We start from the raw sequence: 23,291 nt of genomic DNA, 5'->3' as shown, positions 1-23,291 counted from the left end.
GATGGCGCCTGGCCGGACCATCTACGAGCGAGCTGGGCAGCCTCGCACCTGCACGGTTGCCGCCATGCAGCAGATTGCCGGCGTCCTTGAGGACCCATACCAGATCTGGGAACAGCTGCGATGAGCGTGTTCATGATGGGGCCCAGATCGCCGGCTATGAGGGCATCGATGAGACCTTCCTTGGTATCTTCGTTTACCCCATCCGCGGACAAGACGGCAGCCAAGGCATCGACGGCCATCCTGACCCACCCGCGCTTCTCCGTCCCGTCTTTGTCCCGTCTCTGGTCAAGTAAGGGACGAGCTCCGGCGGTGAGACCATGGCGGAGCGCCGCCGCTTTTTCTGCTGCACGCCGAGCCGTCCTGGCTCAGGTCGTCGCGCCGGCCGCGCGCCGTTCCTCTACTCTGGCGCGTGCGTGAGGAAGAAGAAGAAGGATAGGAGAGAGATATGGGCCCCACTTATGATTAGCAAATAGCAATCACCCTACTAATTAGAAAAAAATTGTGGACCCCCGTTTTTATAACAGGAATCAATCGTGTAAACAGTACCATTTCCCTGGATCAAGTAGTCTGGTACACACGAGTTTATAGCTGAAATACCATATGCACATACACGAGAGTCTAGTGCAAATTATTACATCATAAGCCCGCAGGCATAGTCTTAAATCATCGAACCGAGCGGTCCGGAGTACATCCCAAAAACAGAGGTAGATAAGGCAGCAGAGTTAAGGCAGCGGCACGCCATTGCCACAGGCAACGACCGTAACTAAGACCTATTGAGCACCATCGTCTTCATCACCCTCCTGGTAATAGGCACAGGGATCCTCCGAAGCTTCATCTCCGGCCTCTGATTAAGTTTATATTTGCAAGGGTGAGTACCAACCGTACTCAGCAAGCCATCACATCAACAATGCACATGATAGGGGTATTTCAAAGGATGGCTATGGTTCTTTTGCGCAAAGCAAGTTTTGTAATTCTTTTCACAAGCCTAAGACCTAGCATTGACTGAGCAAATTTTAGTACCAGTGTTCATATTTAAACAACGATGGTGCTGTCCACCATCCATTGTGATCCCAAGGATAGCTTCCCGCCATTGAGTTGTCATGGTTTTCTGAGGATGTCCACCTTCCCTCCTCTCAGGAAGTGGCTCCAACAGCATAAAAATCATCATGCAATATCCCATTCCACACAAGTTAAGAATTTAGAGTCTAGCTAAGTGTAATACATGTCCCGGTGCTCAATAACTGCGAGCACGGCTATTCGAATAGATTTGTTTTACTCACACTACAGTGGATGTACACTTTACCCGCACTCCGCGACTGCCCAACACATGAGCCTCGTCCCAACACATGAGACGTGTCACGGCAAAGCTTTTCGATAACCTGGCATCGGCAGTATCCGCTCTATGAACTTTTCATCCTCATGCACTCTAGGCGTACACAGTTTCTAGCAGCGAGAGGAGTTCTGGCGCACCCGGGAAGGGAAGACTCACGCACATGCATTAAGTTATAATTATGTCTAAATTATCATATGGCAGTCCTACCAATGGCGGTACCACTGTAGAGCCCCATCCTCAAACATCAAGAAACCACTATGCAAGGATACTGCCTCCGCTCAGCTATTTACTCCGCTAGGTCTATCCCCATACGAGAAGTGTGGTTGTACAGGGTCGTTTCATGCTTAACTTCATGGCTCGGTCCTTAATTGACCGGGGACGGTACTAGCCTTTCCCAGATATCACCCAATATTACCGTCCGCCCCAGTCTAAAACAAGTGTTTAATTTCATTCCTATTTTCATAATTCATGTCATCATATCATGGCAATGTGGCGCTCATGTCTCCACATGCCGCATCTCAATTAACTTCCCAAAGGTAATTGCCCAAGCATATAGCATTTAATAAAGTATGAGCATGCATAAATCTAGAGTAGCATTTCTAAGCAAGTGTCATAGTTGACTAGGGACTCATACGTATTTATGGTTACAAAGATTTAAAGATGAACAATAATCAAGGCATGGCATAGTTCACAAGTGGAATGTTCATCATCACATCCAATCTTATTTGTAAACAAAATAAATTTTGCAATCGGGATCAATATGCTCAAAGAATAGTGATGACTTGCCTTGCTCAAAGTCTTGCGGGTCTTGACCTTCGCTCGGATCCGCAACTCCCTCGGGCTCTACAAGTACGTGCGAAGAATTGATTTGAATTCCGAATTCAAATAAAATCCAATAAAGACCAAATCAAAAAGCGAGCACGAGAGTCGATTGTTATATCCACTATATTATTCGCGAAATAGAACTATTCCTCAACCTAAGACATTTTGTGTCTCCTAAGTAATTTTCCTAAGAATTCAACACCTTTATTTTAGTTCTTAAATAAATCTAAATTCCTACCGCAAATTGATTACTCATAGAGGCTACCAAAATATAATTAAATTTCGCAATTTTACGACTATAATTAATCCACGATTAAATTCTAATTATTTTAAATTTTCTAAACCTCTAAATTTTACTCAAATGCCTATTTATTTTCTTCCTCTTTCTTTCTTTTTCTTTCTTTTTCTTTTCCCTTTTTCCTTTTCTTTCTTTTCTCTTTTCTTTTCTTTCTTTTTTTTTACTCTCTTCTCTCCCTCCCGGCTCCTTTCTCCCTCTCTCTCTCTCGGCTCCTTGCCCACCCGGGCGGCGGCGGCGGTGGACGCGAGGTGGGGGGGCAGCGGCGGCGACGATGGCGACGGCGGCGCAAGTCGCGGCGCAGCGCGGCGGCTCGAAGGCGGCGGCGCGGCGGCACGACGACGGCGGCGCGTGGGGAAGGGGGAGAGGGAGAGGAGGAAAGATGAAGGGGATGTGTGTGGGGTGGAGAAGAGGAGGGGTCGGGCTTTATAGGGCGTGGAGCGGGGCGGGCAGCCTTATGGCGACGTGACAGGCGGCGCGCGGCGCGGCAGGCGGCGATGGCGACGGGCGGGCAGCGCGGCGTGACACGGGGCTCGGTGCGACGACGACGGCGATGCGACGACGATGCGGCGCGGCAGCAGCGCGGGGCGCGAGGCGGCGACGCGACGGGCGGGCGGCGCGCGGGCGCGGGGCACGAGGCGGCGACGCGACGGCGACAGGACGACGGCGCGGCGACGGGACGGGCGACAGCGGCGACGGCGGCGCGAGGCGCGAGGCGATGAGACGCACGCGCGGCGACGGAAGGGCGCCGGCGACGGCGCACGCGGCGGCACGGGGCGCAAGGCGGCGCGGCAGCGACGGCGACGGCGCGCGGCGGCACGGGGCGCAAGGCGACGACGCGACGGGCGACAGCGGCGACGTGATGGCGGCCAGGCGCGTGCGGCAGAGGAGGGGTTAGGGCTAGGGAACGCGATCGAACACTTACAGCGCAATGAATAGTGAATTTTTTTCTGTTTTTCCTATTTGGTTGTTTTTCCTATTCAAATCTTGTCCCAATATTTATAATTTTTGCACAAATCAAGTTTACACAATATTTGTGTTGCTCTAACCTAGATTATCATTACCCATATTTTATTTTTATATATAATTTATTGGAATTTAATTAGAGTTAATTCTTATTCCATCACATTTAAATTTAATTGATATAAATATGGTCGTGATAATGTTTTATTTATTTCTATCCTCACATAATCTTTATTTTAAATTATATCTTAATTATTTCTCTTGCCAATCTAATTTTAGGGTTTATTCCTAATTAACTATTCTTTATTCGTGATCTATGAACTCCGAAATTAAAATCCGATGAAATAGGTGAACAAAATCAGCATGATGCAATTTATTTAAAAAGTTTTTGAAGGTCCATATTTTTGGAACTTTGATTTTTGTTGGTCAAATTTTCAGGGTGTTACAAAAATTAGTCCATGACGCGTGGGGCCAGGTGGTTAAAAACCTATTATAAATTAGATTAAACATACACTGTCCATGACACATGGGACCCACCGGTGTTTAAAGAAGGAAAGAGAAGGGGCAATCCGGGCATTTAGAAAAATATCTCACCTGTTTTGACCCGGAAATAATAAAATAATGCGACGAGTGTCCTACAGCCAATTACACATTTTTTGTAGTGTCCATCAGCCATGTCACGTTTTCGCGGTGTCTCTCAGCCAATTACACGTTTTTTTGCGTGTCCAGTGGCAAATTTTGCCTTTATGTTGTCCCCAAATCCTTGAATGGATATATGCATATGTGATATTACTACTGGCATATAGTGAATATAGCAATGCCATCATAGCATTGTTTGGTGATATAACCCATACAATTTTCTTTTGGAGTAGCAGTAATCTCTATCTATGTCTGCAGAGCTAGGAACACTACTGCACATGATTATGTTGTAGTACATATAGGACAATACATTTATCTAGAATACACCGTATGTGCAGGATGCATGTTAATAAGATCATGAGAGGATAAAAGATATGGACAACTAACAAATTTGTCGATGTATATCCACCATTTTATGAAAATCTTGACCACGGTGAAATGGTTACGTGCAGCAGTAATGAAATAAATACTAAATCATATAAGTGATTAAACAATCAGTCAATGCACACAACATGAACAACTAAGGAGACTATCAAATGCTAGAATAGATGCATACAGCTGAAGAGCAGAGGAGCAGCATGAATGTACAACCCAAAGATTAGTATATTCCAGTGAAAAATCCCAAGCAATTAGTGTACATACCTTGCACCATCTAAATTAATTGGGTCTTAGAGCTACTCGTTGACCACCAGCTCATGCTCATCTCCATGGAGCTTGCAGTGTAGCTCCTGAAGCCCAGGGACCCACTGCTGAGAGATCTCGTGCATACCTTCATCCAGCCATAGCTGCTCCAAACCGCCCAACTCCTCAACATGCCTCAAATTCGGGCAACAATTTAAAAACAACTCTCTCACTTGGGGAAGGTTGGAGATCCTCTCTAGGTCTTCACATCTTTCAACTAAAAGTAAACCAGAGAGGAACGGGAGGTCCTCCACCGTCTTCAATCAACTTGTGTATCTTATAAGGAGCTCCTTCAAGTTGGTCTGTCCAAGCTGTGGTGGGAGAGCCCTCAGCTTGGGGCAGTCCCAAAGATCCAACCTCCTCAAACAAGGCATCAGCCACGATGACCTTGGAGACAGGGCTACTTTCCCCTTTTGCTTCGAAGCAACAGTTCCATCCTCTCCCCCTTCCTTGGCTGCTGCAACTGCTTCCTCCTCCTGCACCTCTTCTTCTTCTTGTTCAACAAAGGACCACTCCTCCCAGTTGGGCATATCCTTGATGATCAACATTTCGAGCTTGGGGAAAGCAACTGCCTCTGTGGATATGAGATTACCTTCCCTGCAGCCAACGAATTCGGGTCCAATCTTGGTGATTGCACTTGCTCCAATAATTTTCAAGTAGTTCAAGTTTGGTAGCTGTCCGATTGGTGGAAGGTGCACACAGGATTTGCAATTTGCGAGGATCATGGATTTCACTGAAGGCAAATGGGTAGTACCAAGCCAGGTGGGGAATCTACAACCAAAGAAATACCCAATAACAAGATCTCGTAAGTTGTGTGGAGGTGTTAGCATCTCGAAGATGTTCTCAACGTTGCTAGCATTTTCCTCTGAATATGCTTCATCTGTCTGTTCAGTGCACCATAGATTCAGAACTTTGAGATACTTTTTCTCTGTTAGCAGAAATGGGTCTACACCACTGTGAGGAGTACCTCTTTCCAAGTTTATCATAATAAGCCGTCTCAACTTTGAAAGATCAGCCAACTCTTCCAAATTCCATCCATCTTGCATTTTAGCATTGTCACTTCCACCACTGACAGGGAATCCTTCTAAATCATTGAGAAATTTTAGTCTTCCTATCCCTTTTGGGACCTGATTTATTGGTGTCTCAACTATATCAAGCCGTCTTAAATTATATAACTGAGTGATTGCAGTAGGCAAACTGTGCAAAGATTTACACCTATGCAAGTGTAACATTTGGAGATTTTTTAGAGCACCAATAGACTCTGGAAGACAAGATATGCAGGTTCTATCAAGATCAAGTAAATGTAGATGAATTAAATGTCCAATACAATCTGGTATTTTTTCCACAAGTAAGTCAGATAAATCCAAAACACGAAGATACATAAATCTCATAAAAATTGTGTTCTCAATTCCAACTGGATGTTGTTGGGTTCTAAAAGTTCTCAACTTAATCTCCTCCTTACCCATGCTAGGTATGACAACCATATCTTTCTCGGTGATAACTAAAATGCGTCGCAGTTTACACATGTTATTATCCACACATGATGTTGGATCTCCAATATAGCATTCTTCTCTTGATATATAACAAGCAAGTTGCCTTAAGAGATCATGCATTTTGCATTGGCTCTTATCAAAAGATGTGTTAACTGGTTGGAGGAGATTCCTACTTATTAGCTCATAGTAGTATTCTTCTGCTGTATCTTCAAGTAATTGATCTTTGTGCACTTCTACAAAGCCTTCGGCAACCCACATCCTAATAAGGTAATCACGATGAATGGTCCAGTCTTCAGGAAATACAATACAATAAAGAAAACATTGCTTTAAATGTTGTGGTAAATCATCATAGCTTAGATATAGAGCACCTCTTATTTCTTTAGGAAGTTTAGCCATGGACCAAACATTTTTATCTAAAATCCTTTTCCATTCGTTCTCTGTTTTATCTTTGCTTGCCAAAACTCTAGCAATAACCTTGATTGCAAGAGGTAGACCACCACATTTCTGAATAATCTTGATCCCTATGTCTCGCAGATTTTGCACTTCTTTTTCATCCTGAATGCTAATGCTCTTCCAGAGTAGCTCCCAACCATCAGCTGGTGACATTTGGTCAACACGATGCTGTTTCTCAACCCCAATTTCCCTAGCGACAATATCTTGCCGAGTAGTTATCAAAATTATTCCTGAGGTTGCAGCATGCAGTGGAGTTCGTAGTAGATTGGTCCATACATCATGCTGCCATACATCGTCCAACACAAGAAAATAACTCTTATCTTTAATAGCCAATTCAAGCTTGCTTTGGAGCTCGCCAACTGATTCTTCCTGTCTGTGCTGAACCTCCATGGTTCTAAGTAGTTGTCTCAAAACAGAGGACGGGGAGTAGTCCTGAGAAACACAAATCCAAGCATGTTTGTTGAAGCTTCCTTTTAATTTCTGATCATTGAATAATTTCTGAGCAAGTGTTGTCTTTCCGATTCCCCCTGTTCCAACAATAGCAAGCTTGTAAGCCTTCTTTTCCTTGTGTGCAAGCACGTGGCACACCAAATTTCTAGAAACTTTTAATATCTCTTTCCCCACAAGGTTGGGTTCAACAATGTGAGATGTTTTTCTCAGTTCTGATGTTGAACCTTTATCAGCTGGTTGTGCATTCTTAAGTGTTGCAAATATTTTATCCTTTTCTATTTCCGCTAATTTCCGGTTCAGACTTCTAATTTTATCACCAATCTCATGGCGAACCTGAATATTGGAAAAGCAAGAGAGAGGTGAAAGCCCACCGCATGCAGTTGTTTTTCTTGGTGAAGAAGAATGGCCATTTAATAGCTTGCTTCCTTCAAAACTAGCCAAATCGATAATGTCATCAGCATCATACATAGCATCTTTTAGCCAAGAAACCCAATTGTGTACTGCTGAGTCTTCCATTCCCCTTCGCTCAGCATCACTGAGAAAGCACTGTATTTGTTTCATTCTTTTCTGCAGTTTTTTGAGTTCTTCTTCTACACCTAAAATTAGTATTGCCTCCTCTGTAATGATGCCTTGCAACTTGTTTACGCATGATCCAATCAAAGAACCCAATATGGTTGCCATAGAGAAACTCGTTGATGGTGATGCACCAAAATTTCTAAGTAAATTACTTATGAGAATTACACGATCTGAAAATGGACAAAAGTTCAATCAGTTTCAGAGTATCTAGAATAATGGGGTTACATTTCGGTAAGGTTTTTAATAAGTTGTTTTGCCATGAGTTTTGAGCAAGTTAGCATACTGAAGCTAAAGAACTGGAATAATGGGGTTACATTTCGGGTAAGCTTCTTGGGTTAAAGGTAAATGAGGAGAAAGAAGTAACCGGAAACAAGTTGAGGGGTTTTACTCAAGTATATTGCATGCAAATCTTACCTTATGGAGTGATAATTCAGCATGAAAAGACATAAGTCACATAACAAGGATCAATAGTATAGTAGCATTCATCTTGCACAAGCTAGAAGTTTGCTCTGACCCATCTACTTTAGATACTCGACAGACTCAGATTAGTGAAGATCAAAAGAAACTCAGTGGATACGCCAACTGTAGAAAGGATTTCAGAACATTATGAGCCAGTCATCAAGAGAGAACCACTGATTGTGCTGCTACAACTGCAAAAAGGGGAGATGAAAATAAGAGGTGAAGTGTATGCTCATTATACCGATGTAAAACTTGAATGATTCAGAAGGTTAACTAGAAGGATCAATGGGATAATACCAAAAATACAGGTGAATGTGTTGACATCCACCGACGGGAGAGTGTCTGCTACAAGGAGATATCAGTATATATGTGTTTATTCAGATGAAGCAGATTTTCCTTCCTAGCAGACCTCGTCTCAAGCGATCACAGGGCAGACAGAAATAGACACGACTGATCCTGATGAAACACCGTGCCTGCAATCAAAACGAGCATTTACAGATTATCTTAAGGAAACAAAGGAAGTAAATTCAGCTATATGTCTTGAGCTTACCCACAGCTGGTAGAAATGCAGTACAAGAATGCCACACACACAACAGTGGAACAAAGCAACAGTACTGCAGGAGGGAGTGGTAAGACCTTGCATATATATATTGCATAGCTAGCTGAACATTCAGACTAGACAAGTGCTGAACCACTCTTTTCTTTTATCTTTCCCACGTTAATACCGCTGACCCAATTTTGAGTTATTGTCCACTTGTCTATGCTCCACAACCCAACGTTTTGTGCTTGTCCACTTGTCTAGTCGATGTGATTAGTTCACAGTTTATTTCCATGTGATTGATCTACAGTTTACTTCTATGTGATTACTTTACTGTTGGCTTCAAGATTCCATGATGTGGAACTAGTCAACTAGCTGCGCCCTTGAATTAGAAAAAAAAACAGATAGAGAAGGAAGGCCACACATGCTTCAGTTTTGTTTCCTCTGTCATAGGATCATGGCATCTCATACTCTTGTTGACAAAGTAAACATAGACCAATTCATGGCATAACGCAAATCTCTACTGCCTTTGCATGCCACGTACTCCCTCCATCTGTGACCGCAGCTGGGGTTGCAGCACACGAAGATAAGCGTCATGCCTTCCTCACCCCTCGCTGTGGTTTAAAGCTTTTAAAGCTTTCACCTTTCAGAGTTTAGTAGTTTCTATGTAATTCTGAACTATGAAGAAACTGGTGGTTTGTCTCTGACCGATAATCCTGACCTGGAAGAAGACATCCTTCCAGGTCAAGCAATGTGGTGAACTCCCCGGCGATGTGGTGCACCATGTTGCGGTACACACAGTATCTGTCAGCTACCTCCTGTGATTCAGGAGCTTGCAAAAGTTCAGTCAAGCAATGCAGAGATTGCCATCCAAAGCTGTTAGTATTTTCTAGCTCAAGAATGAACAAGAATCAACATATTACGGGCACTCTCATGATAAAATCTAGATACTGTACGTTTGTGGTATGTATGACACAATGGTTCATAATGATGTTGTTCCTTTTACAGAAAAAGGCAAAAACACAGTTGGAACCGAAAGTCTGAAGGTTGAGTTTTCTCTTGACTGTACTGTAACACTTGTGGTACATTAGTGAAGTGCAGAAGTAATCGGTTCAATTCTAGGTCAGCTCATGGAAGTTTGTCACCTCAAAGTCTTACAGAATTTTAGAGATTAGCCCCTTCTAAATGTCTATAAATAATACGGAGTAGAATATGTGAAGTTGGATGAGGGCTTTCTAAGAACCTGATGTTGTTACTGCACTCACACTCAGCAACAACAAAATTCTTCTATTATCACTTATTACATAGAAAACTAAGAAAGGTAAATATATATGACTATATAAGATTCTAATCAGCTTACCATTCACGGCAAAACTTCATGGTACTCATGGCTGATGCCTATCTGGTTCTTGCAGATCTTCCTCTCCACGTTGAACCCTACTAAGCTGCAGGCAACTGAGATGCTTCTAGTACTTCTCAAGAAGGAGATTAAAGGTGACAAAGAGCAAATCTTTGTTATCTCAAAGAGTCTAGAGAATGGGATCACACCCGACCATCCAGACCCCAATCAGTTCACTCTGCTTTGCATCTGCAGTGTGAAGGAGCCGGGCAATAGAGACAAGGACAGAGCATTCTTGGAGAATTTGGATCTTGCTAGTCATGTCGCATTCTAATTCTAGAATTTATGGCTGATGAACATATCACGAAGTCTTCAAAAACTCTTGGAGTCTGTGCCATTGTAACTATTTCTCATAGAATATTATACATAATTACTGGAGTAATTGCTTAGATGAGTACTTGTTTTCATGACTTCTTTCTATTTGACCAAAATTTATTTCCTCCAGTTTGATAGTCCTTCTGCAAGTTTGTGTTGTTGATAACTATGCCTTAGAATACCTCTGATCTGAAACCATCTGGTTTGATTGAAGTGTTGAACTCAATATTGCACAGAACATTTACTCCTAGAAAGCATTTTACTCCTAGAAAGCATCCAATTGGATTGTGACATCAACAGGAGCACTGATCTAACATTGTCCCAAACAGATATGTGTTGATATCAAAAGAATTCAGGTGTTGCTTTCCCGGGATAATTTTTGGTAACACAATAGTATCTGAAGTTTACTCAGCAGTACAGCATCTCTAATTTGGTATCATGCGCAACTTGTCTGATCTGTGAGACAGAGAGAAGAAGATGAAAGAGCCAAAGCACATTATGGAAAGGGAAGACTCGAAGAACCTACGTGATGCAAATCTTCGCCGGAGAGGAGCTCCGTGGCCAGTCGGCGGAGCTCCGGCGAGCGGCTGCCATGGCGGCGGATTCTCTCATCCAGGAGACTATCGCTCTTGCGGTCGGGCCGATTAATGGGCGTACGCCGGAAGCGACGTAGGCCCATGTTATATGGTCCAGCAAGGGATTCCATTTAATTTGTGGGCCTGGACGATACTATGGGGGAAAAAGTACACCAAAGGTCCCTCAATTTGTCATCGAGATACAAAATCATCCTCCAACCACAAAACCAAATAGCGGGCATCCCTCAACTAACAAAACCGTTCACTTTACATCCTTCGGTGGTTTTGACCCTGGTTTTGTCCGACATGGCGGCTGAGTTAGCGTAGGACCCGCGTGGATCCCACATGTCAGTGTGGCCACGTCAGCCTTCTCTCTCTTTTCCCCTCTTCTCTCCCTTCCTCATCTCTCTCTCTCTCTCTCACTTCTCTGCTCTGCGTTCTGCGAGGCGGGAGAGGAGGAGGGCGTCAGCGGTGATGGCGTCGCGCGAGACGGACGGGTGCGTGGGGGAGGGAGGGGACGAGACCCACGAAGCGGCGACGGGGGAGGGGCGTCACGCGGTCGGTGGGGGGAGGGGTTGCGCGCGAGCGGCGGGGCAGCCGCTGCTTGTGCCGCTCCAGTGTGGGTGCCCCTCCCACTCGCCCAATGCATACGCGCCTATGCAGTACCAGATCAACGCCGGCGACACCTTCTGGATTGTCTCCACCACCAAGCTGCAGAGCCTGATGCAGTACCAGGCCGTCGAGCGGGTGAACCCCACGCTGGTACCCACCAACCTTGACATCGGCCAGATCGACATGTTCCCCTCCGTTCCCCGCTGCGTGTTCCCCTCTGTTTTGTCGCCGCAGCGTGGTCGTCTCCGATTGCTGCCGCTGCCTGGTCGCGGGACGGCGTTGGCGGCAACACCAGACCTACCCAATAAACTCTTTTTTATTTTCACCATCAATTCACTAACAATGGCCAAGCTAGCCCGAGCAAAACAAAAAAAAAGTCATGTACAGACACAGACCAAATCCTTCCTTGGAACTAGATGACGATGAGGAGAGAGATCACGACGGCGGCGGCACGGGTGCCACGGACGGGAGTGCCTGCGTGAGCGCCGCCATGGCGCCTTCGCCTTGCTCGGCAGTGGCGGCTGCGAGCGCGCGGTAGGCGGCGGGGGTGTGGCGAGGCGCACGCACACGCGCGCGTGCGGGAGGCGAGGCGAGGATGGCACCGGCTCCACCGCGACCGCCCTCGCGCCTAGCTCCTCCCCCGCCGCCGCCGCTCAGTTCTTTCCGGTCGGCCGCCGGCCACGCCGTGCCCAGCCGCCCGCGCCCCGCCTCTCCGTCCCGCGCACGCCCGTCGCCCGTGGAAGGGGGATTGGAAAGGGCAGTAGAGAGAGGAAGGAATAAGATGCTGACATGTGGGACCCACGTGGGTCCCATGCTGAGTCAGTTGCCACATAGGATAAAACCGGAGTCAAAAACACCAAAGGACCTATTGTGACCGGTTTTGATTAGTTAAGGGACGTGGGGGACAATTTTGTAACTCGATGACAAGTTGAGGGACCTTCGGTGTACTTTTTCCATACTACGGGGACATGCGGCCCGTCAGCACAGCTGCACAGGGCAGGAGCAAAACGAGGCCCAAAGTGTATGGCCCATCAAAGAGTGTATGAGCGCTTCGATGAGTCAGTGAGTGAGTTTCAGTACAGGGGAAGAATAATTTCTAGTCCAGTTGTTAATTACTCGGAACAGTTGAGATGAAACTAGAGCACTGAACTGCAATAACTGAACACAAAACTCGATTCTGATTTCAGAGTCCATATAAGAGGGTTGATGATTTGGGGGTGAACTCTAAAGCATAGGAGAGTTAATTGCAACTCAATCTGCTGTTAATTGCAGTTGGCATTTGAAATTTTCCATTTACAATTTTAGCCAGATTTGTGTGTACAGTAACCATTTTGTGGCAAGAACTCGAGTTCTGAATCCTGTACAGGAGATGTAGCACATAAGCCATTGCTAGTAGAGCAGATTACAATGCGAAAAATTAGGAAAACAGCTTACATGGAATATTAGGAAGGTTGAAGTATCCAAAAGGGGCACTTTTTAGCATCCCATCAAAACTACAGTTAATTCAACAATATGACGGGACAACAAGGGGAAAAGCTAGGGTATTTGTCATAATATCTCTCCTGATTCCTGAACCAATCCTGATGACAGAGTAACAAGCTGTTCTGTTCAGCGTTTAAATGGAAAAGGATGGACTCAATAAAAAACGATGTTGGATAATGGAAGGAATGATTTTCTTTTCTGTTCATCAAGATATACATGGATTTTGTGGTCATAAAGCATCATCTGGTGGAGGAAAGAGGGCCTTGCACACAATCATTGCTGATGTAAAATTCAGTTAAGGTGGGCTGTAACCATCAGGGAGACTAAATGTACCGAGATAGTCCAAGAGGGATTGCGTAATTCTACAAAAGTGGAGACACAAGATATGAGGGTGTGGCATCCTTTCTCATTCATCCATTGCATTCTCAAGTGTACAATCCTCCTCTCTACTCCTCTATTTATAGCCATTCCCTCTTCCACCTTCCATATTTAGTGATGGGCCTAATTAGTGGGTAACCGAGCCGGGCCTTCATGGGCCGGCGGTTTCCTAACAATACACACAGTCAGTATGGTACTCCTACCATCTACCCATTGATCCATTCATTCATTCCTGCTCAATAGAAGTTTGATGTTCTGATAATGAGCTGCATGGAAGTTGCAGAACCTGTTGGTGTAATATGCAACTTTATCAGGGAACTGCTTGTAATTTTGTTGAATAAGATATGTATGTGTGGGGGTGCTGGCCATGGGTGATATATATGCATGTGAAGATGAATTTCGTTCAGATCATTGCTGTGAGAAACACTGTTGATTTTCGTTTAGGATGCTGTGGATTTGGCGATTGGGATTTGTCTAGTGTTTACCTGAACGCCCTGAATTCGATTGTAAGATCTTCCTATTCTTACCATAGGTAGCGCTGCCGAGCGTCTCGCTTTCGACGACCTTAATCGTCTTGCTCCACTTCCAGTGTCCCTTGATCTTCGCCTCGGGGAAGAAGAACCCTGCGTGACACAACGACTTGAACTCGCCCATTCCTACCCGGATCAGCATTGCTTGTTTGCATTGCTGCTGGACCATTTCCTGTCCAACTCTGTTTGTTGAGAACTCCGCTTTCCTGCCAGGCTTAATGTGATCGAACATTCAGTGGCAATTTCAGTCCAGTTCAGTATCCGCTTTAAGGTATCTTTCAAAAAAAAATAAAAATAAAGTAGCCCCCTCCAGGTGCAGTTTGTTATTCTGTTCCATGTTTACCTTTTTCCAGTCAAGAAACTTGCATGGAGGTGAAGTGATTATGTAAAGATTCACTAGAGCAATGTACTTCAGTAATTACTGACCATCGCTGGAAATCATTCTTGTCAGGACATCAAGCACGCCTCTCTGTTTTTCTGGTTTTTGCCAATTCCATTTTTCATGAATTTAAATTCATCATTTTTATTTGTTGATCATGTGCTTCATAATTATGTTCTGAACCTAAATAGCGTGATATGTGATAACAGATGTTTTCTGCACCAGTTTTGATCATGAAAAATACTAAAGCCTCCAACAAACAGACTTGTGCATTTGTGGTCTCCAAAATATCAACTCTTGTGATCATTGATCTGGCACTGATAACTGAAGGATGTAGGACAGACCGACAGAGGAGAATGAACTGATGCATGTGTTCATCCAAATTGCTTTTACTGGAAAACTGGACTGTAATGAGGTCAAACTAAAATAGTCTAGAATCAGATTTGTTGAACAATTAAACAGAGTGGATGACTCTCCATAACTATTCTGATCCATTACTGAAGATGAAATTAGCTTGATAAAAGTGCAGAAACTTCCAAGAAAATATCAAATGATGTATTTAGCAGCAGAGCATCATTTCAATATAGAAGTATACAAGATTATATCCCCTCCTCCTTTTTCCGGGCTTGGGACCGGCTATGTCATTTAGTTACGCCTTAAGATGACATAGGCGGAGTTACCTACACACCTACAATAAAAAAAGTTTTAAAAGAAAACAAACGCAAGCAAATATAACAAATTATATGAAGATGTATTTTACAATAGCTAAAGAAAATGCTTTTTTTTTCAATTTTTGACATTTCCCCTTTTTTTGATGCTTTTGTTTTTTTTTTGTTTTAAATTTTCATGTTTTGTGATTTTTTTTTCATTTTATTCTCTGAGGAATGACTGCACTCCAACTCTTCAAGATTAACAACCTACAAAACAAATAAGCACACAAAAATTAATCACGGATGTATATATACTTTATACATCAGACATCAGTTTTAATAACTTAATTAAGGAAATAAATATAAGTGCTATCAGTTTCGCAACAATCATATTTCGTGGAATTAACTTACCAAACATCAGGCATGCATTACAAAAAGTATAAGGAAAAGACACATATACAGATAGGCATGTCGGTAATATCCTCCGCTTATTTTAACTGATAGAATATGAAAAAAAATATTAATCAATTTGAACCAATGCAAAGACATTTAGGTGGATACTTTTGGCACTAAACAAACCTTAATTAGGAGCCCTACAGTAGAAACAGATGTTGGGCACAACCCTTTCATGTTTAATATCCTGCTAACAGGTCGCAAGGAATCTGTAACATTGGGCCTAACCTATTTTTTGTCGTAAAAAAAAATTATTCTATAGGTCTAATGTCTTGCAAAAATTCATGTGTATATGTGTTTTTACAAGATAGTAAATGCTATCTTTTGCACACATGCATGATCTGATATAGAACACACTTGTGAAATTGAAGGCTAAATGCATGTAAGCTGGTCTGCATCATAGCTGGTACATTCAAGAGTCAAATTAAGGGTTACTTATCTCTTGGCCTAACGAAGCCCAATATGTTTAGTCCCTCACTTTTGCAGCCTATGAACCAAATGCTAAACCATTTATGTTGGGACAAATCATTGGATGGATATATCCATCTATGATATTCCTATTGACATATAGTGAATAGCAATGCCATCATAGCATGTTTTTGGCGATATAACCCATACAGTTTTGTTTTGGAGTAGCAGTAGTCTCTATCTCTGTCTTCAAATCTTTGTACACTACTGCATATGATCATGTTGTAGTACCTATAGGACGATACACTTATTTAACATACCATACAGGATGTTAATAAGACCATGAGTGGATAAAAGATATGGTCAACTAATTAATTTGTTGATCTATATCTACCATTTTATGAAAATCTTGACCACGGTGAAATGGTTACATGCAGCACTAATGAAAAAGAGCATTGCTCCGGTCATTCTTTTTGTACCGCAAGGTACTAAAATCCCATCCATTAATGATGGCATATCGAATGGTCACGATTACATGGTACCTCAGGGTACCAGCTTGATCGTGGGGTAGCAAGCACGAGTGAGCCATAGTGGAAGGGTATAATCGTATTTTCGCGTTTGGAAGGATGTTTGGATCGGTGGTTTGTTTGGGGAAGTGCCGCAGAGTAGCAAAACCCTAGGCTTCCTCCCGACGGCGGCGCGTGGCGGACAATACGACGGCGGCGGCGGCGGCATTCGTTGGTCTCGATGCTGGCGTCTTCCCCTTGTCCCATCGTTTTCCCCTTCGCGGCGGCGCCTCATCCATTCCTCTCAACGCTGCGACTCCTGCGACCATGCTGCGGATGGGGTCCTGGAGATCCACTGCAGCCACGGCCCTTGCAGCGGCGCCGAGACGACTCCTGTGACCGCGATGATGACACCTACGGCTGCAGCGATGACACCTGCGGCAGCGACAACTCCTGTGGCGCTGGCGAGGACAACTGCAGCGGCCACGATTCTGGGACGATTGCGGATGCCATCGCCCTTGCTGCGTCTGCCTGCGGCGGTGCGGCCGATGGGGTCGACCTTCACCTCGACTTTTTTCTCATGTGCCCTGCGGCAGCGCTAGATGCAGAAGGAGAAGGGAAAGCGAGAGATATCGAGACACACACGCTATTTGGACCACACGTGATACCCATCGTACCCCTCAGCAATCAACGGCCGGATGGAGACTGGTACCTCACAGTACCAGTACCGCGTGCTACAAAAGGAAGGCCGGGAGAAAAACTCAATGAAAAAAGAACTAAATCATATAAATTATTAAACAATCACAATTCACACAACATGAACAACTAAGGAGACTATCAAATGCTAGAGTAGTTGCATACAGCTGAAGAGCAGAGAAGAAGCATGGATGTACAACCCAATGATTAGTTTATTCCAGTGAAAAATCCCAACCAATTAGTGTACATACCTTGTGCCATCTAATTAATTGGCTCTTAAAACCACTCGTTGACCTCCAACTTATGCTCATCTCCATGGAGCTGGCGATGTTGCTCCTCAAGCCCTGGGACCCACAGTGAAGAGATCTTCTGCATATTCTTTGACAGCCATAGCTGCTCCAAACCACCCAACATCTCAACATGCCTCAAATTCGGGCAATGATTTACAAGTAGCTCTCTCACTTGGGGAAGGTTGGAGATTATCTCCAGGCCTTGACAACTTTGAACAAAAAGTATACCAGAGAGGAATGGGAGGTGTTCCACCATCTTCAAGCATCTTGCTCTTCTTATATCGAGCTCCTTCAAGTTGGTGGCCTGCTGTCCAAGCTGTGGTGGGAGAGCCCTCAGCTTGGGGCACTCCACAAGTTGCAACTGCTTCAAACAAGGCAGCAGCCACGACGACCTTGGAGTTGGAGACGGGGCTTCCTCCCCCTTTTGCTTCGAAGCAGCAGTTCCATCCTTTCCCCCTTCCTGGGCTGCTGCAGCTGCTTTCTCCTCCTGCAACTCTTCTTCTTTGACAAAGGACCACTCCTCCCAGTTGGGCATATCCTTGATAGCCAATAATTCAAGCCTAGGGAAAGCAACTGTCTCTGTGGATATGAGATTACCCTCCCAGCAGCCAACAAATTCGGGTCCAATCTTGGTGATTGCACTTGCTCCATCAATTCTAAGGTATTTCAAGTTGGTAGCTGTCCAATTGGTGGAAGATGCACACAAGATTTGCAATCTTTGAGTTTCAAATATGTCAGTGAAGATAAAAGGGATGTACTAAGCCAGGTGGGGAACCTTCGCCCAAAGAATAATACAATCATAAGATCTTCTAAATTGCGTGGAGGACTTAGCTGCTCAAAGATCATCTCGACATTGCTAATGCCTTCCTCTGAGCATGCTTCATCAGTCGGTTCAGTGCAGCATAGATGTAGACTTTTAAGATGCTTTTTGTCAGTTAGCAACAATGCATCTGTACTGCTCCTAGGAGTTGCTCTTTCCAATTTGTTCAAGTCAAGCCGGCGTAACTGTGAAAGATGAGCTAACTCCTGCAAGTTCCATCCGTCTTGCATTTTAGTATTGTCACTTCCACCTCCAACAGGAAATCCTTCTAAATCATTGAGGAATTCAAGTCTTCCTATCCCTCTTGGAACCTGATTTATTGGTGAATCATCAAGACCAAGCCGCCTTAAATTGCATAACCGAGTGATCATGCTGGGCAAACTGTACAAAGATTCACACCGCTGTAAGTGTAACATCTGGAGGTTTTTTAGAGCACCAATAGATTTTGGAAGACAGGATATGTTGGTTCCACTAAGATCAAGTAAACGTAGATGAATTAAATATCCAACACAATCTGGTATTTCTTCCACAAGTAAGTCAGTCAAGTCCAAAACACGAAGATACGTGAATCTCATGAAAAATGTTTTCTCAATTCCCAGTGGATTTGGTTGGGTTCTAAAAGTTCTCAACTTAATCTCCTCCTTACCCATGCTAGGTATGACTACCATATCTTTCTCGGTGATAGCTAAAATGCGGCGCAATTTACACATGTTATTATCCACCAATGATGTTGGATCTCCAATATAACATTCTTCTCTTGATAGATGGCAAGCAAGTTGCCTTAAGAGATCATGCATTTTGCATTTGCTCTGATCAAAAGATGTGTCAACCGGTTGGAGGAGATTCCTACTTATTAGCTCATAGTAGTATTCTTCTGCTGTATCTTCTAGTAGTTGATCTTTGTGCACTTCTACAAAGCCTTCGGCAACCCACAACCTGATAAGGTAATCACGGTGAATGGTCCAGTCTTCAGGATATACAATACAATAAAGAAAACATTGCTTTAAATGCTGTGGTAAATCATCGTAGCTTAGATATAGAGCACCTCTTATTTCCTTAGGAAGTTTATACATGGACCAAACGTAATTAGCTAAAATCTTTTTCCATTCGTTCTCTGCTTTATCTTTGCTTGCCAAAACTCTAGCAATAACCTTGATTGCAAGAGGTAGCCCACCACATTTCTGAACAATCTCAATCCCTATGTCTCGCAGATTTTGCACTTCTTTCTCGTCCTCAATGTTAATGCTCTTCCAGAGTAGCTCCCAACCAACAGCCGGTGACATTTGGTCGATATGATGTGGTTCCTCAACCCCAATTTCTCTAGCGACAGTATCTTGCCTAGTAGTTATCAAAACTATTCCCGAGGTTGCAGCATACAGTGGAGTTCGTAGTAGATTGGTCCACACATCAGACTGCCATACATCATCCAACACAAGAAAATAACTCTTATCTTTAATAGCCGATTCAAGCTTGCTTTGTAGCTCGCCAACTGATTCTTCTTGTTTGCATTGAGCGTCGATGGTTCTAAGTAGTTGTCCCAAAACAGAGGCTGGGGAGTAGTCCTGAGAAACACAGATCCATGCATGTTTGTCGAAGCTTTGTTTTAATTTCTCATCATTGAATACTTTCTGAGCAAGTGTTGTCTTTCCGATTCCCCCTGTTCCAATAATAGCAAGCTTGTAAGTCTTCTTTTCCTTGTGTGTAAGAACCTGGCTCACCAATTTTCTAGAAGCATGTAATATCTCTTTCCCCACAAGGTTGGATTCAGCAATTTGAGAACTTTTTCTCAATTCTGATGTTGAATCTTTATGAGATGACTGTGTATTCTCAAGTGTTACAAATATTTTATCCTTTGCTATTTCTTCTAGTTTTCTGTTCAGGCTTCTAATTTTATTACCAATCTCATGGTGAACCCGAATGTTGGAAAAGCAAGAGAGAAGTGAAAGCCCATTACATGCAATTGTTTTTCTCGGTGAACAAGAATGGCCATTTAATAGCTTGCTTCCTTCAAAGCTAACCAAATCGATAATGTCATCAGCATCATACATAGCATCTTTTAGACGAGAAATCCAATTGTGTATTGATGAGTCTTCCATGCCCCTTCGCTCCACATCACTTATAAAGCATCGTATTTGTTCCATTTTTTCCTGCAGTTCTCTAAGATCTTCTTTTACACCTAAAATTAGTATTGCCTCCTCGGTAATGATCTCTTGCAACTTCTTAGCACATGATCCAATCAAAGAATCCAGTATGGTTGCCATAGAGAAACTCGTCGAGGGTGATGCTCCAATATATCCAAGTTTTTTTTTTTGGCGTAAGCAATATATCCAATTAAATCATGCAAGAGTAATACCGTCTGAAAATGGACAAAAGTTGAATTGGTTTCAGAGTATCTTTGTAGCTAGCAAGTTATTTTGCAATCTGTTTTGAGCAAGTATATACTGATTACTGAAGCTGAAGAACTGAAATCATTAAGGGGTTTACCTTTCGGTGGCTTCTTTGTATCAACAGGCAAACGAGAAAGAAGTAACCGGCTCAAATTGCGGTGTTAATTTTGCTCAAGTTGACAAAGCTAACTTGCTTGGTATGAAAGCCGAGCTGAGGCTGAAGTGAATCGGATCGACAGGAACGGCAGTGGAGCAGGCGGGTGTCTTCTGGAATGCAAGATGATGACCGAGCGAGCCAACGTTTCGATTGGCTAGCTCCTAACGTGACAAGCAGAAAATTGTTCAAACCCTATGTTGTGAGAGAAAACTCAGCTGAGCCTGAGAGCAAGGCCTTTGATGCGTGCAGCCGAGGCATCGCCGGTCACAAGGAAGACAACGAGCAAGTTCCCATTATGAGATTATGTCTCGTGGACTAGATGGGCTGGCTCTCTTATGCAGTGTTCAAATAGTACAATGGCTCTTTTATCCGTCTCACCATTTATGTCCCACTGTGCATGAGGAGTTTGTTTTCCAGTGTGCAAATTGCACGGAACAAGACAAGCCATCTTAGATAAAGATGTTTGAACAAGTTTGCAAATTGTGCAAATGGCAGTCTGATGTATGAACAAGATGTTTCAGCTGCATATATAAATTTCTCCATCGTGCTACTAAAAAGATTCCCATGTCAGGAAAGATATTTGGACTGAAATTCATTCAGAGTACTCCACCCTAGTAAATAGAGAAAGAAAGACCTCCTAATACCGAAGGTATCGAGAAATACCAAATTTTACATTAGAAAATATGGTACTTCTTCCGTTTCATATTATAAGACTTTCTAGTATTGCCCATATTCATATATATATATTAATGAATCAATATATATATATATGTGTGTGTCTAGAATGTGAGCAATGTTAGAACGTTTTATAATATGAAACGGAGGGAGTACCTCCTAGTATCTCTTAAGGATTGGGGTGCAGCTCATCTTCAAAATCTTAATTCTGCCCTAGTAAGTAGAGAAAAAAAGGCCAAGAATATTTCAACTCATGTAAGTAAGAAAGAAAGACGAGATATAGTGTTATTTCTGAATCTAATCCATTCAAATGGCCGTATGTGAGCCAAGAGGAAAGTAACATGGCTAGCAGTATGTTGGCTTCTTGTCTTGATGTCAGAATCGATGAACCATCGACTAAAGAAAACGATAAGAACATTTGACTTGCTGACTTATATATGTTAGGAAACATACAAGAAAGGATTTATGGGTGGCTAGGATCATCACCCCTAGTGCTGTCGACTTATCAGGTTCAGCTTCACCATGGTTGATGCTGATCAGTTGCTCACCATTCACTGTAAAAATGATCAATGCTCACCATTGGACCATTTTCTGTCCTTTTGTCCAGGACTATTCTCCTCTGAACCGAGTGGTTCTGCGTTTCGCAACTGTTCCATCTCTTCCGAGTGAAATAATATTACCATTCTCAACTTGTGCACTAATGCACAAATTGCACACAACATATTGCTGCACTTGAATTGCAGGCCGAATTGCAGCAGCAGCCCTGCTTCCTCGTCAAGAGATGTTGAGAACTGCAGTTAAACGTATTAACAGATTGAACATGAATATTTGCCTAACACGAATTTGGTCCTGAGTTGAATTTGATTCCAACTGTAGCATTGATCGAACATTCTCCCAAACAGATACAGGTTTGATGGATGCTATGAATTAAACAGTGAACACAATAAACAGCAGTGCAGCATCTCTTTCAATTCATGGTGTTGATGATATGATTATCTGAACTAGTGAACTCTGCAGACCAACGAACAAACAAGAGCTCAACTTCTATCGACCAAACTCTCTTCCTACCAGTTTGGAGATTGAGATTCCTCTGTAAATTTCGCTGCGCCCCGCTGGATAAACAAGAACTGAACAGCCTCCCTGATCTGAACGAGGATAGGAGCCCAAGAACCAACGGGACACGAACCGCCTCTGGATACGGGCGCCGAGATTTGGGGTTTCCGGAGGGAGCTCCGGCGAGCGGCTGCCGGTTAGTTCTCAAGCAGGAGAGACACGCGTCGTTCTTGCGTTCTTGCCCTCAAGTGGCCCCACGAGTCAGGGAGACATTATATGTTTATATTGCCGTTGATGCGACGACGGCAAGCGAGCGAGCGCTCCGACGAGGTAAATCGCCGCCGAGTCCCACGTCGCCGGCGCCGGAGAACCTCGAGCACAACCGAGGTACAGGACCCCTCGTTTTCCTCCCCCTTTTTCTTCTCATCGCTGGATGCGCTATAGCTGTGCTTTGCTTTGTGCTGCGTTGATCAGTCACGATAAGAATAATTTGTCCGTTGTAGATGAACACAGAATGATTCAGATGAAAATTCAAACTGAATAGCTCAATTGTGTACATGAATGAACACAAACCTCGATTCTAATTTCAGAGTCCATGAGAAGGTTGCAGATTTGGGGGAGTGAGCTCTACAGCATCAGTAGTGAGCATCTTTGAACATAATGATCAAATGCCATCAAATGAAATGTCAAAACCGAATATCTCAAACCCTATCGTTGCTAGTAGAACACATTACACTATGCAAAATAAGGAAATCAGCTTACACGGAACATTAGGAAGATGCAAGTATCCAAGAAGACACTGGTTTGCATCCCCGTCCAGAAAA

The 23,291-nt window shown here is 43.6% G+C and overlaps 1 protein-coding gene and 1 pseudogene across 1 annotated transcript; both read right to left on the bottom strand.

Annotated features, from left to right (window-relative positions):
- Positions 1–4,831: 4,831 nt before the first annotated feature.
- LOC4351108 (putative disease resistance protein RGA3) lies at positions 4,832–8,930 on the bottom strand. The gene has a single exon (XM_066305605.1). It carries the CDS (start codon positions 7,808–7,810, stop codon positions 4,997–4,999), a length of 2,814 nt encoding a protein of 937 aa, XP_066161702.1. The 5' UTR covers positions 7,811–8,930; the 3' UTR covers positions 4,832–4,996.
- Positions 8,931–17,150: 8,220 nt separating this feature from the next.
- On the bottom strand, positions 17,151–21,092 carry LOC107278769 (putative disease resistance protein RGA4; annotated as a pseudogene).
- Between the last annotated feature and the right edge of the window lie 2,199 nt (positions 21,093–23,291).

The sequence above is a fragment of the Oryza sativa genome, chromosome 11 (genome assembly GCF_034140825.1).
Source record: "Oryza sativa Japonica Group chromosome 11, ASM3414082v1".
Classification (NCBI taxonomy): Eukaryota; Viridiplantae; Streptophyta; class Magnoliopsida; order Poales; family Poaceae; genus Oryza; species Oryza sativa.
The sequence above is the reverse complement of the archived record's forward strand: the minus strand, read 5'-3'. Positions and strand labels throughout refer to the sequence as shown.

Bases quoted from the DNA above. Each gene is read 5' to 3' on its own strand.
- LOC4351108 (XM_066305605.1), bottom strand. From the start codon at position 7,810: ATGGCAACCATATTGGGTTCTTTGATTGGATCATGCGTAAACAAGTTG.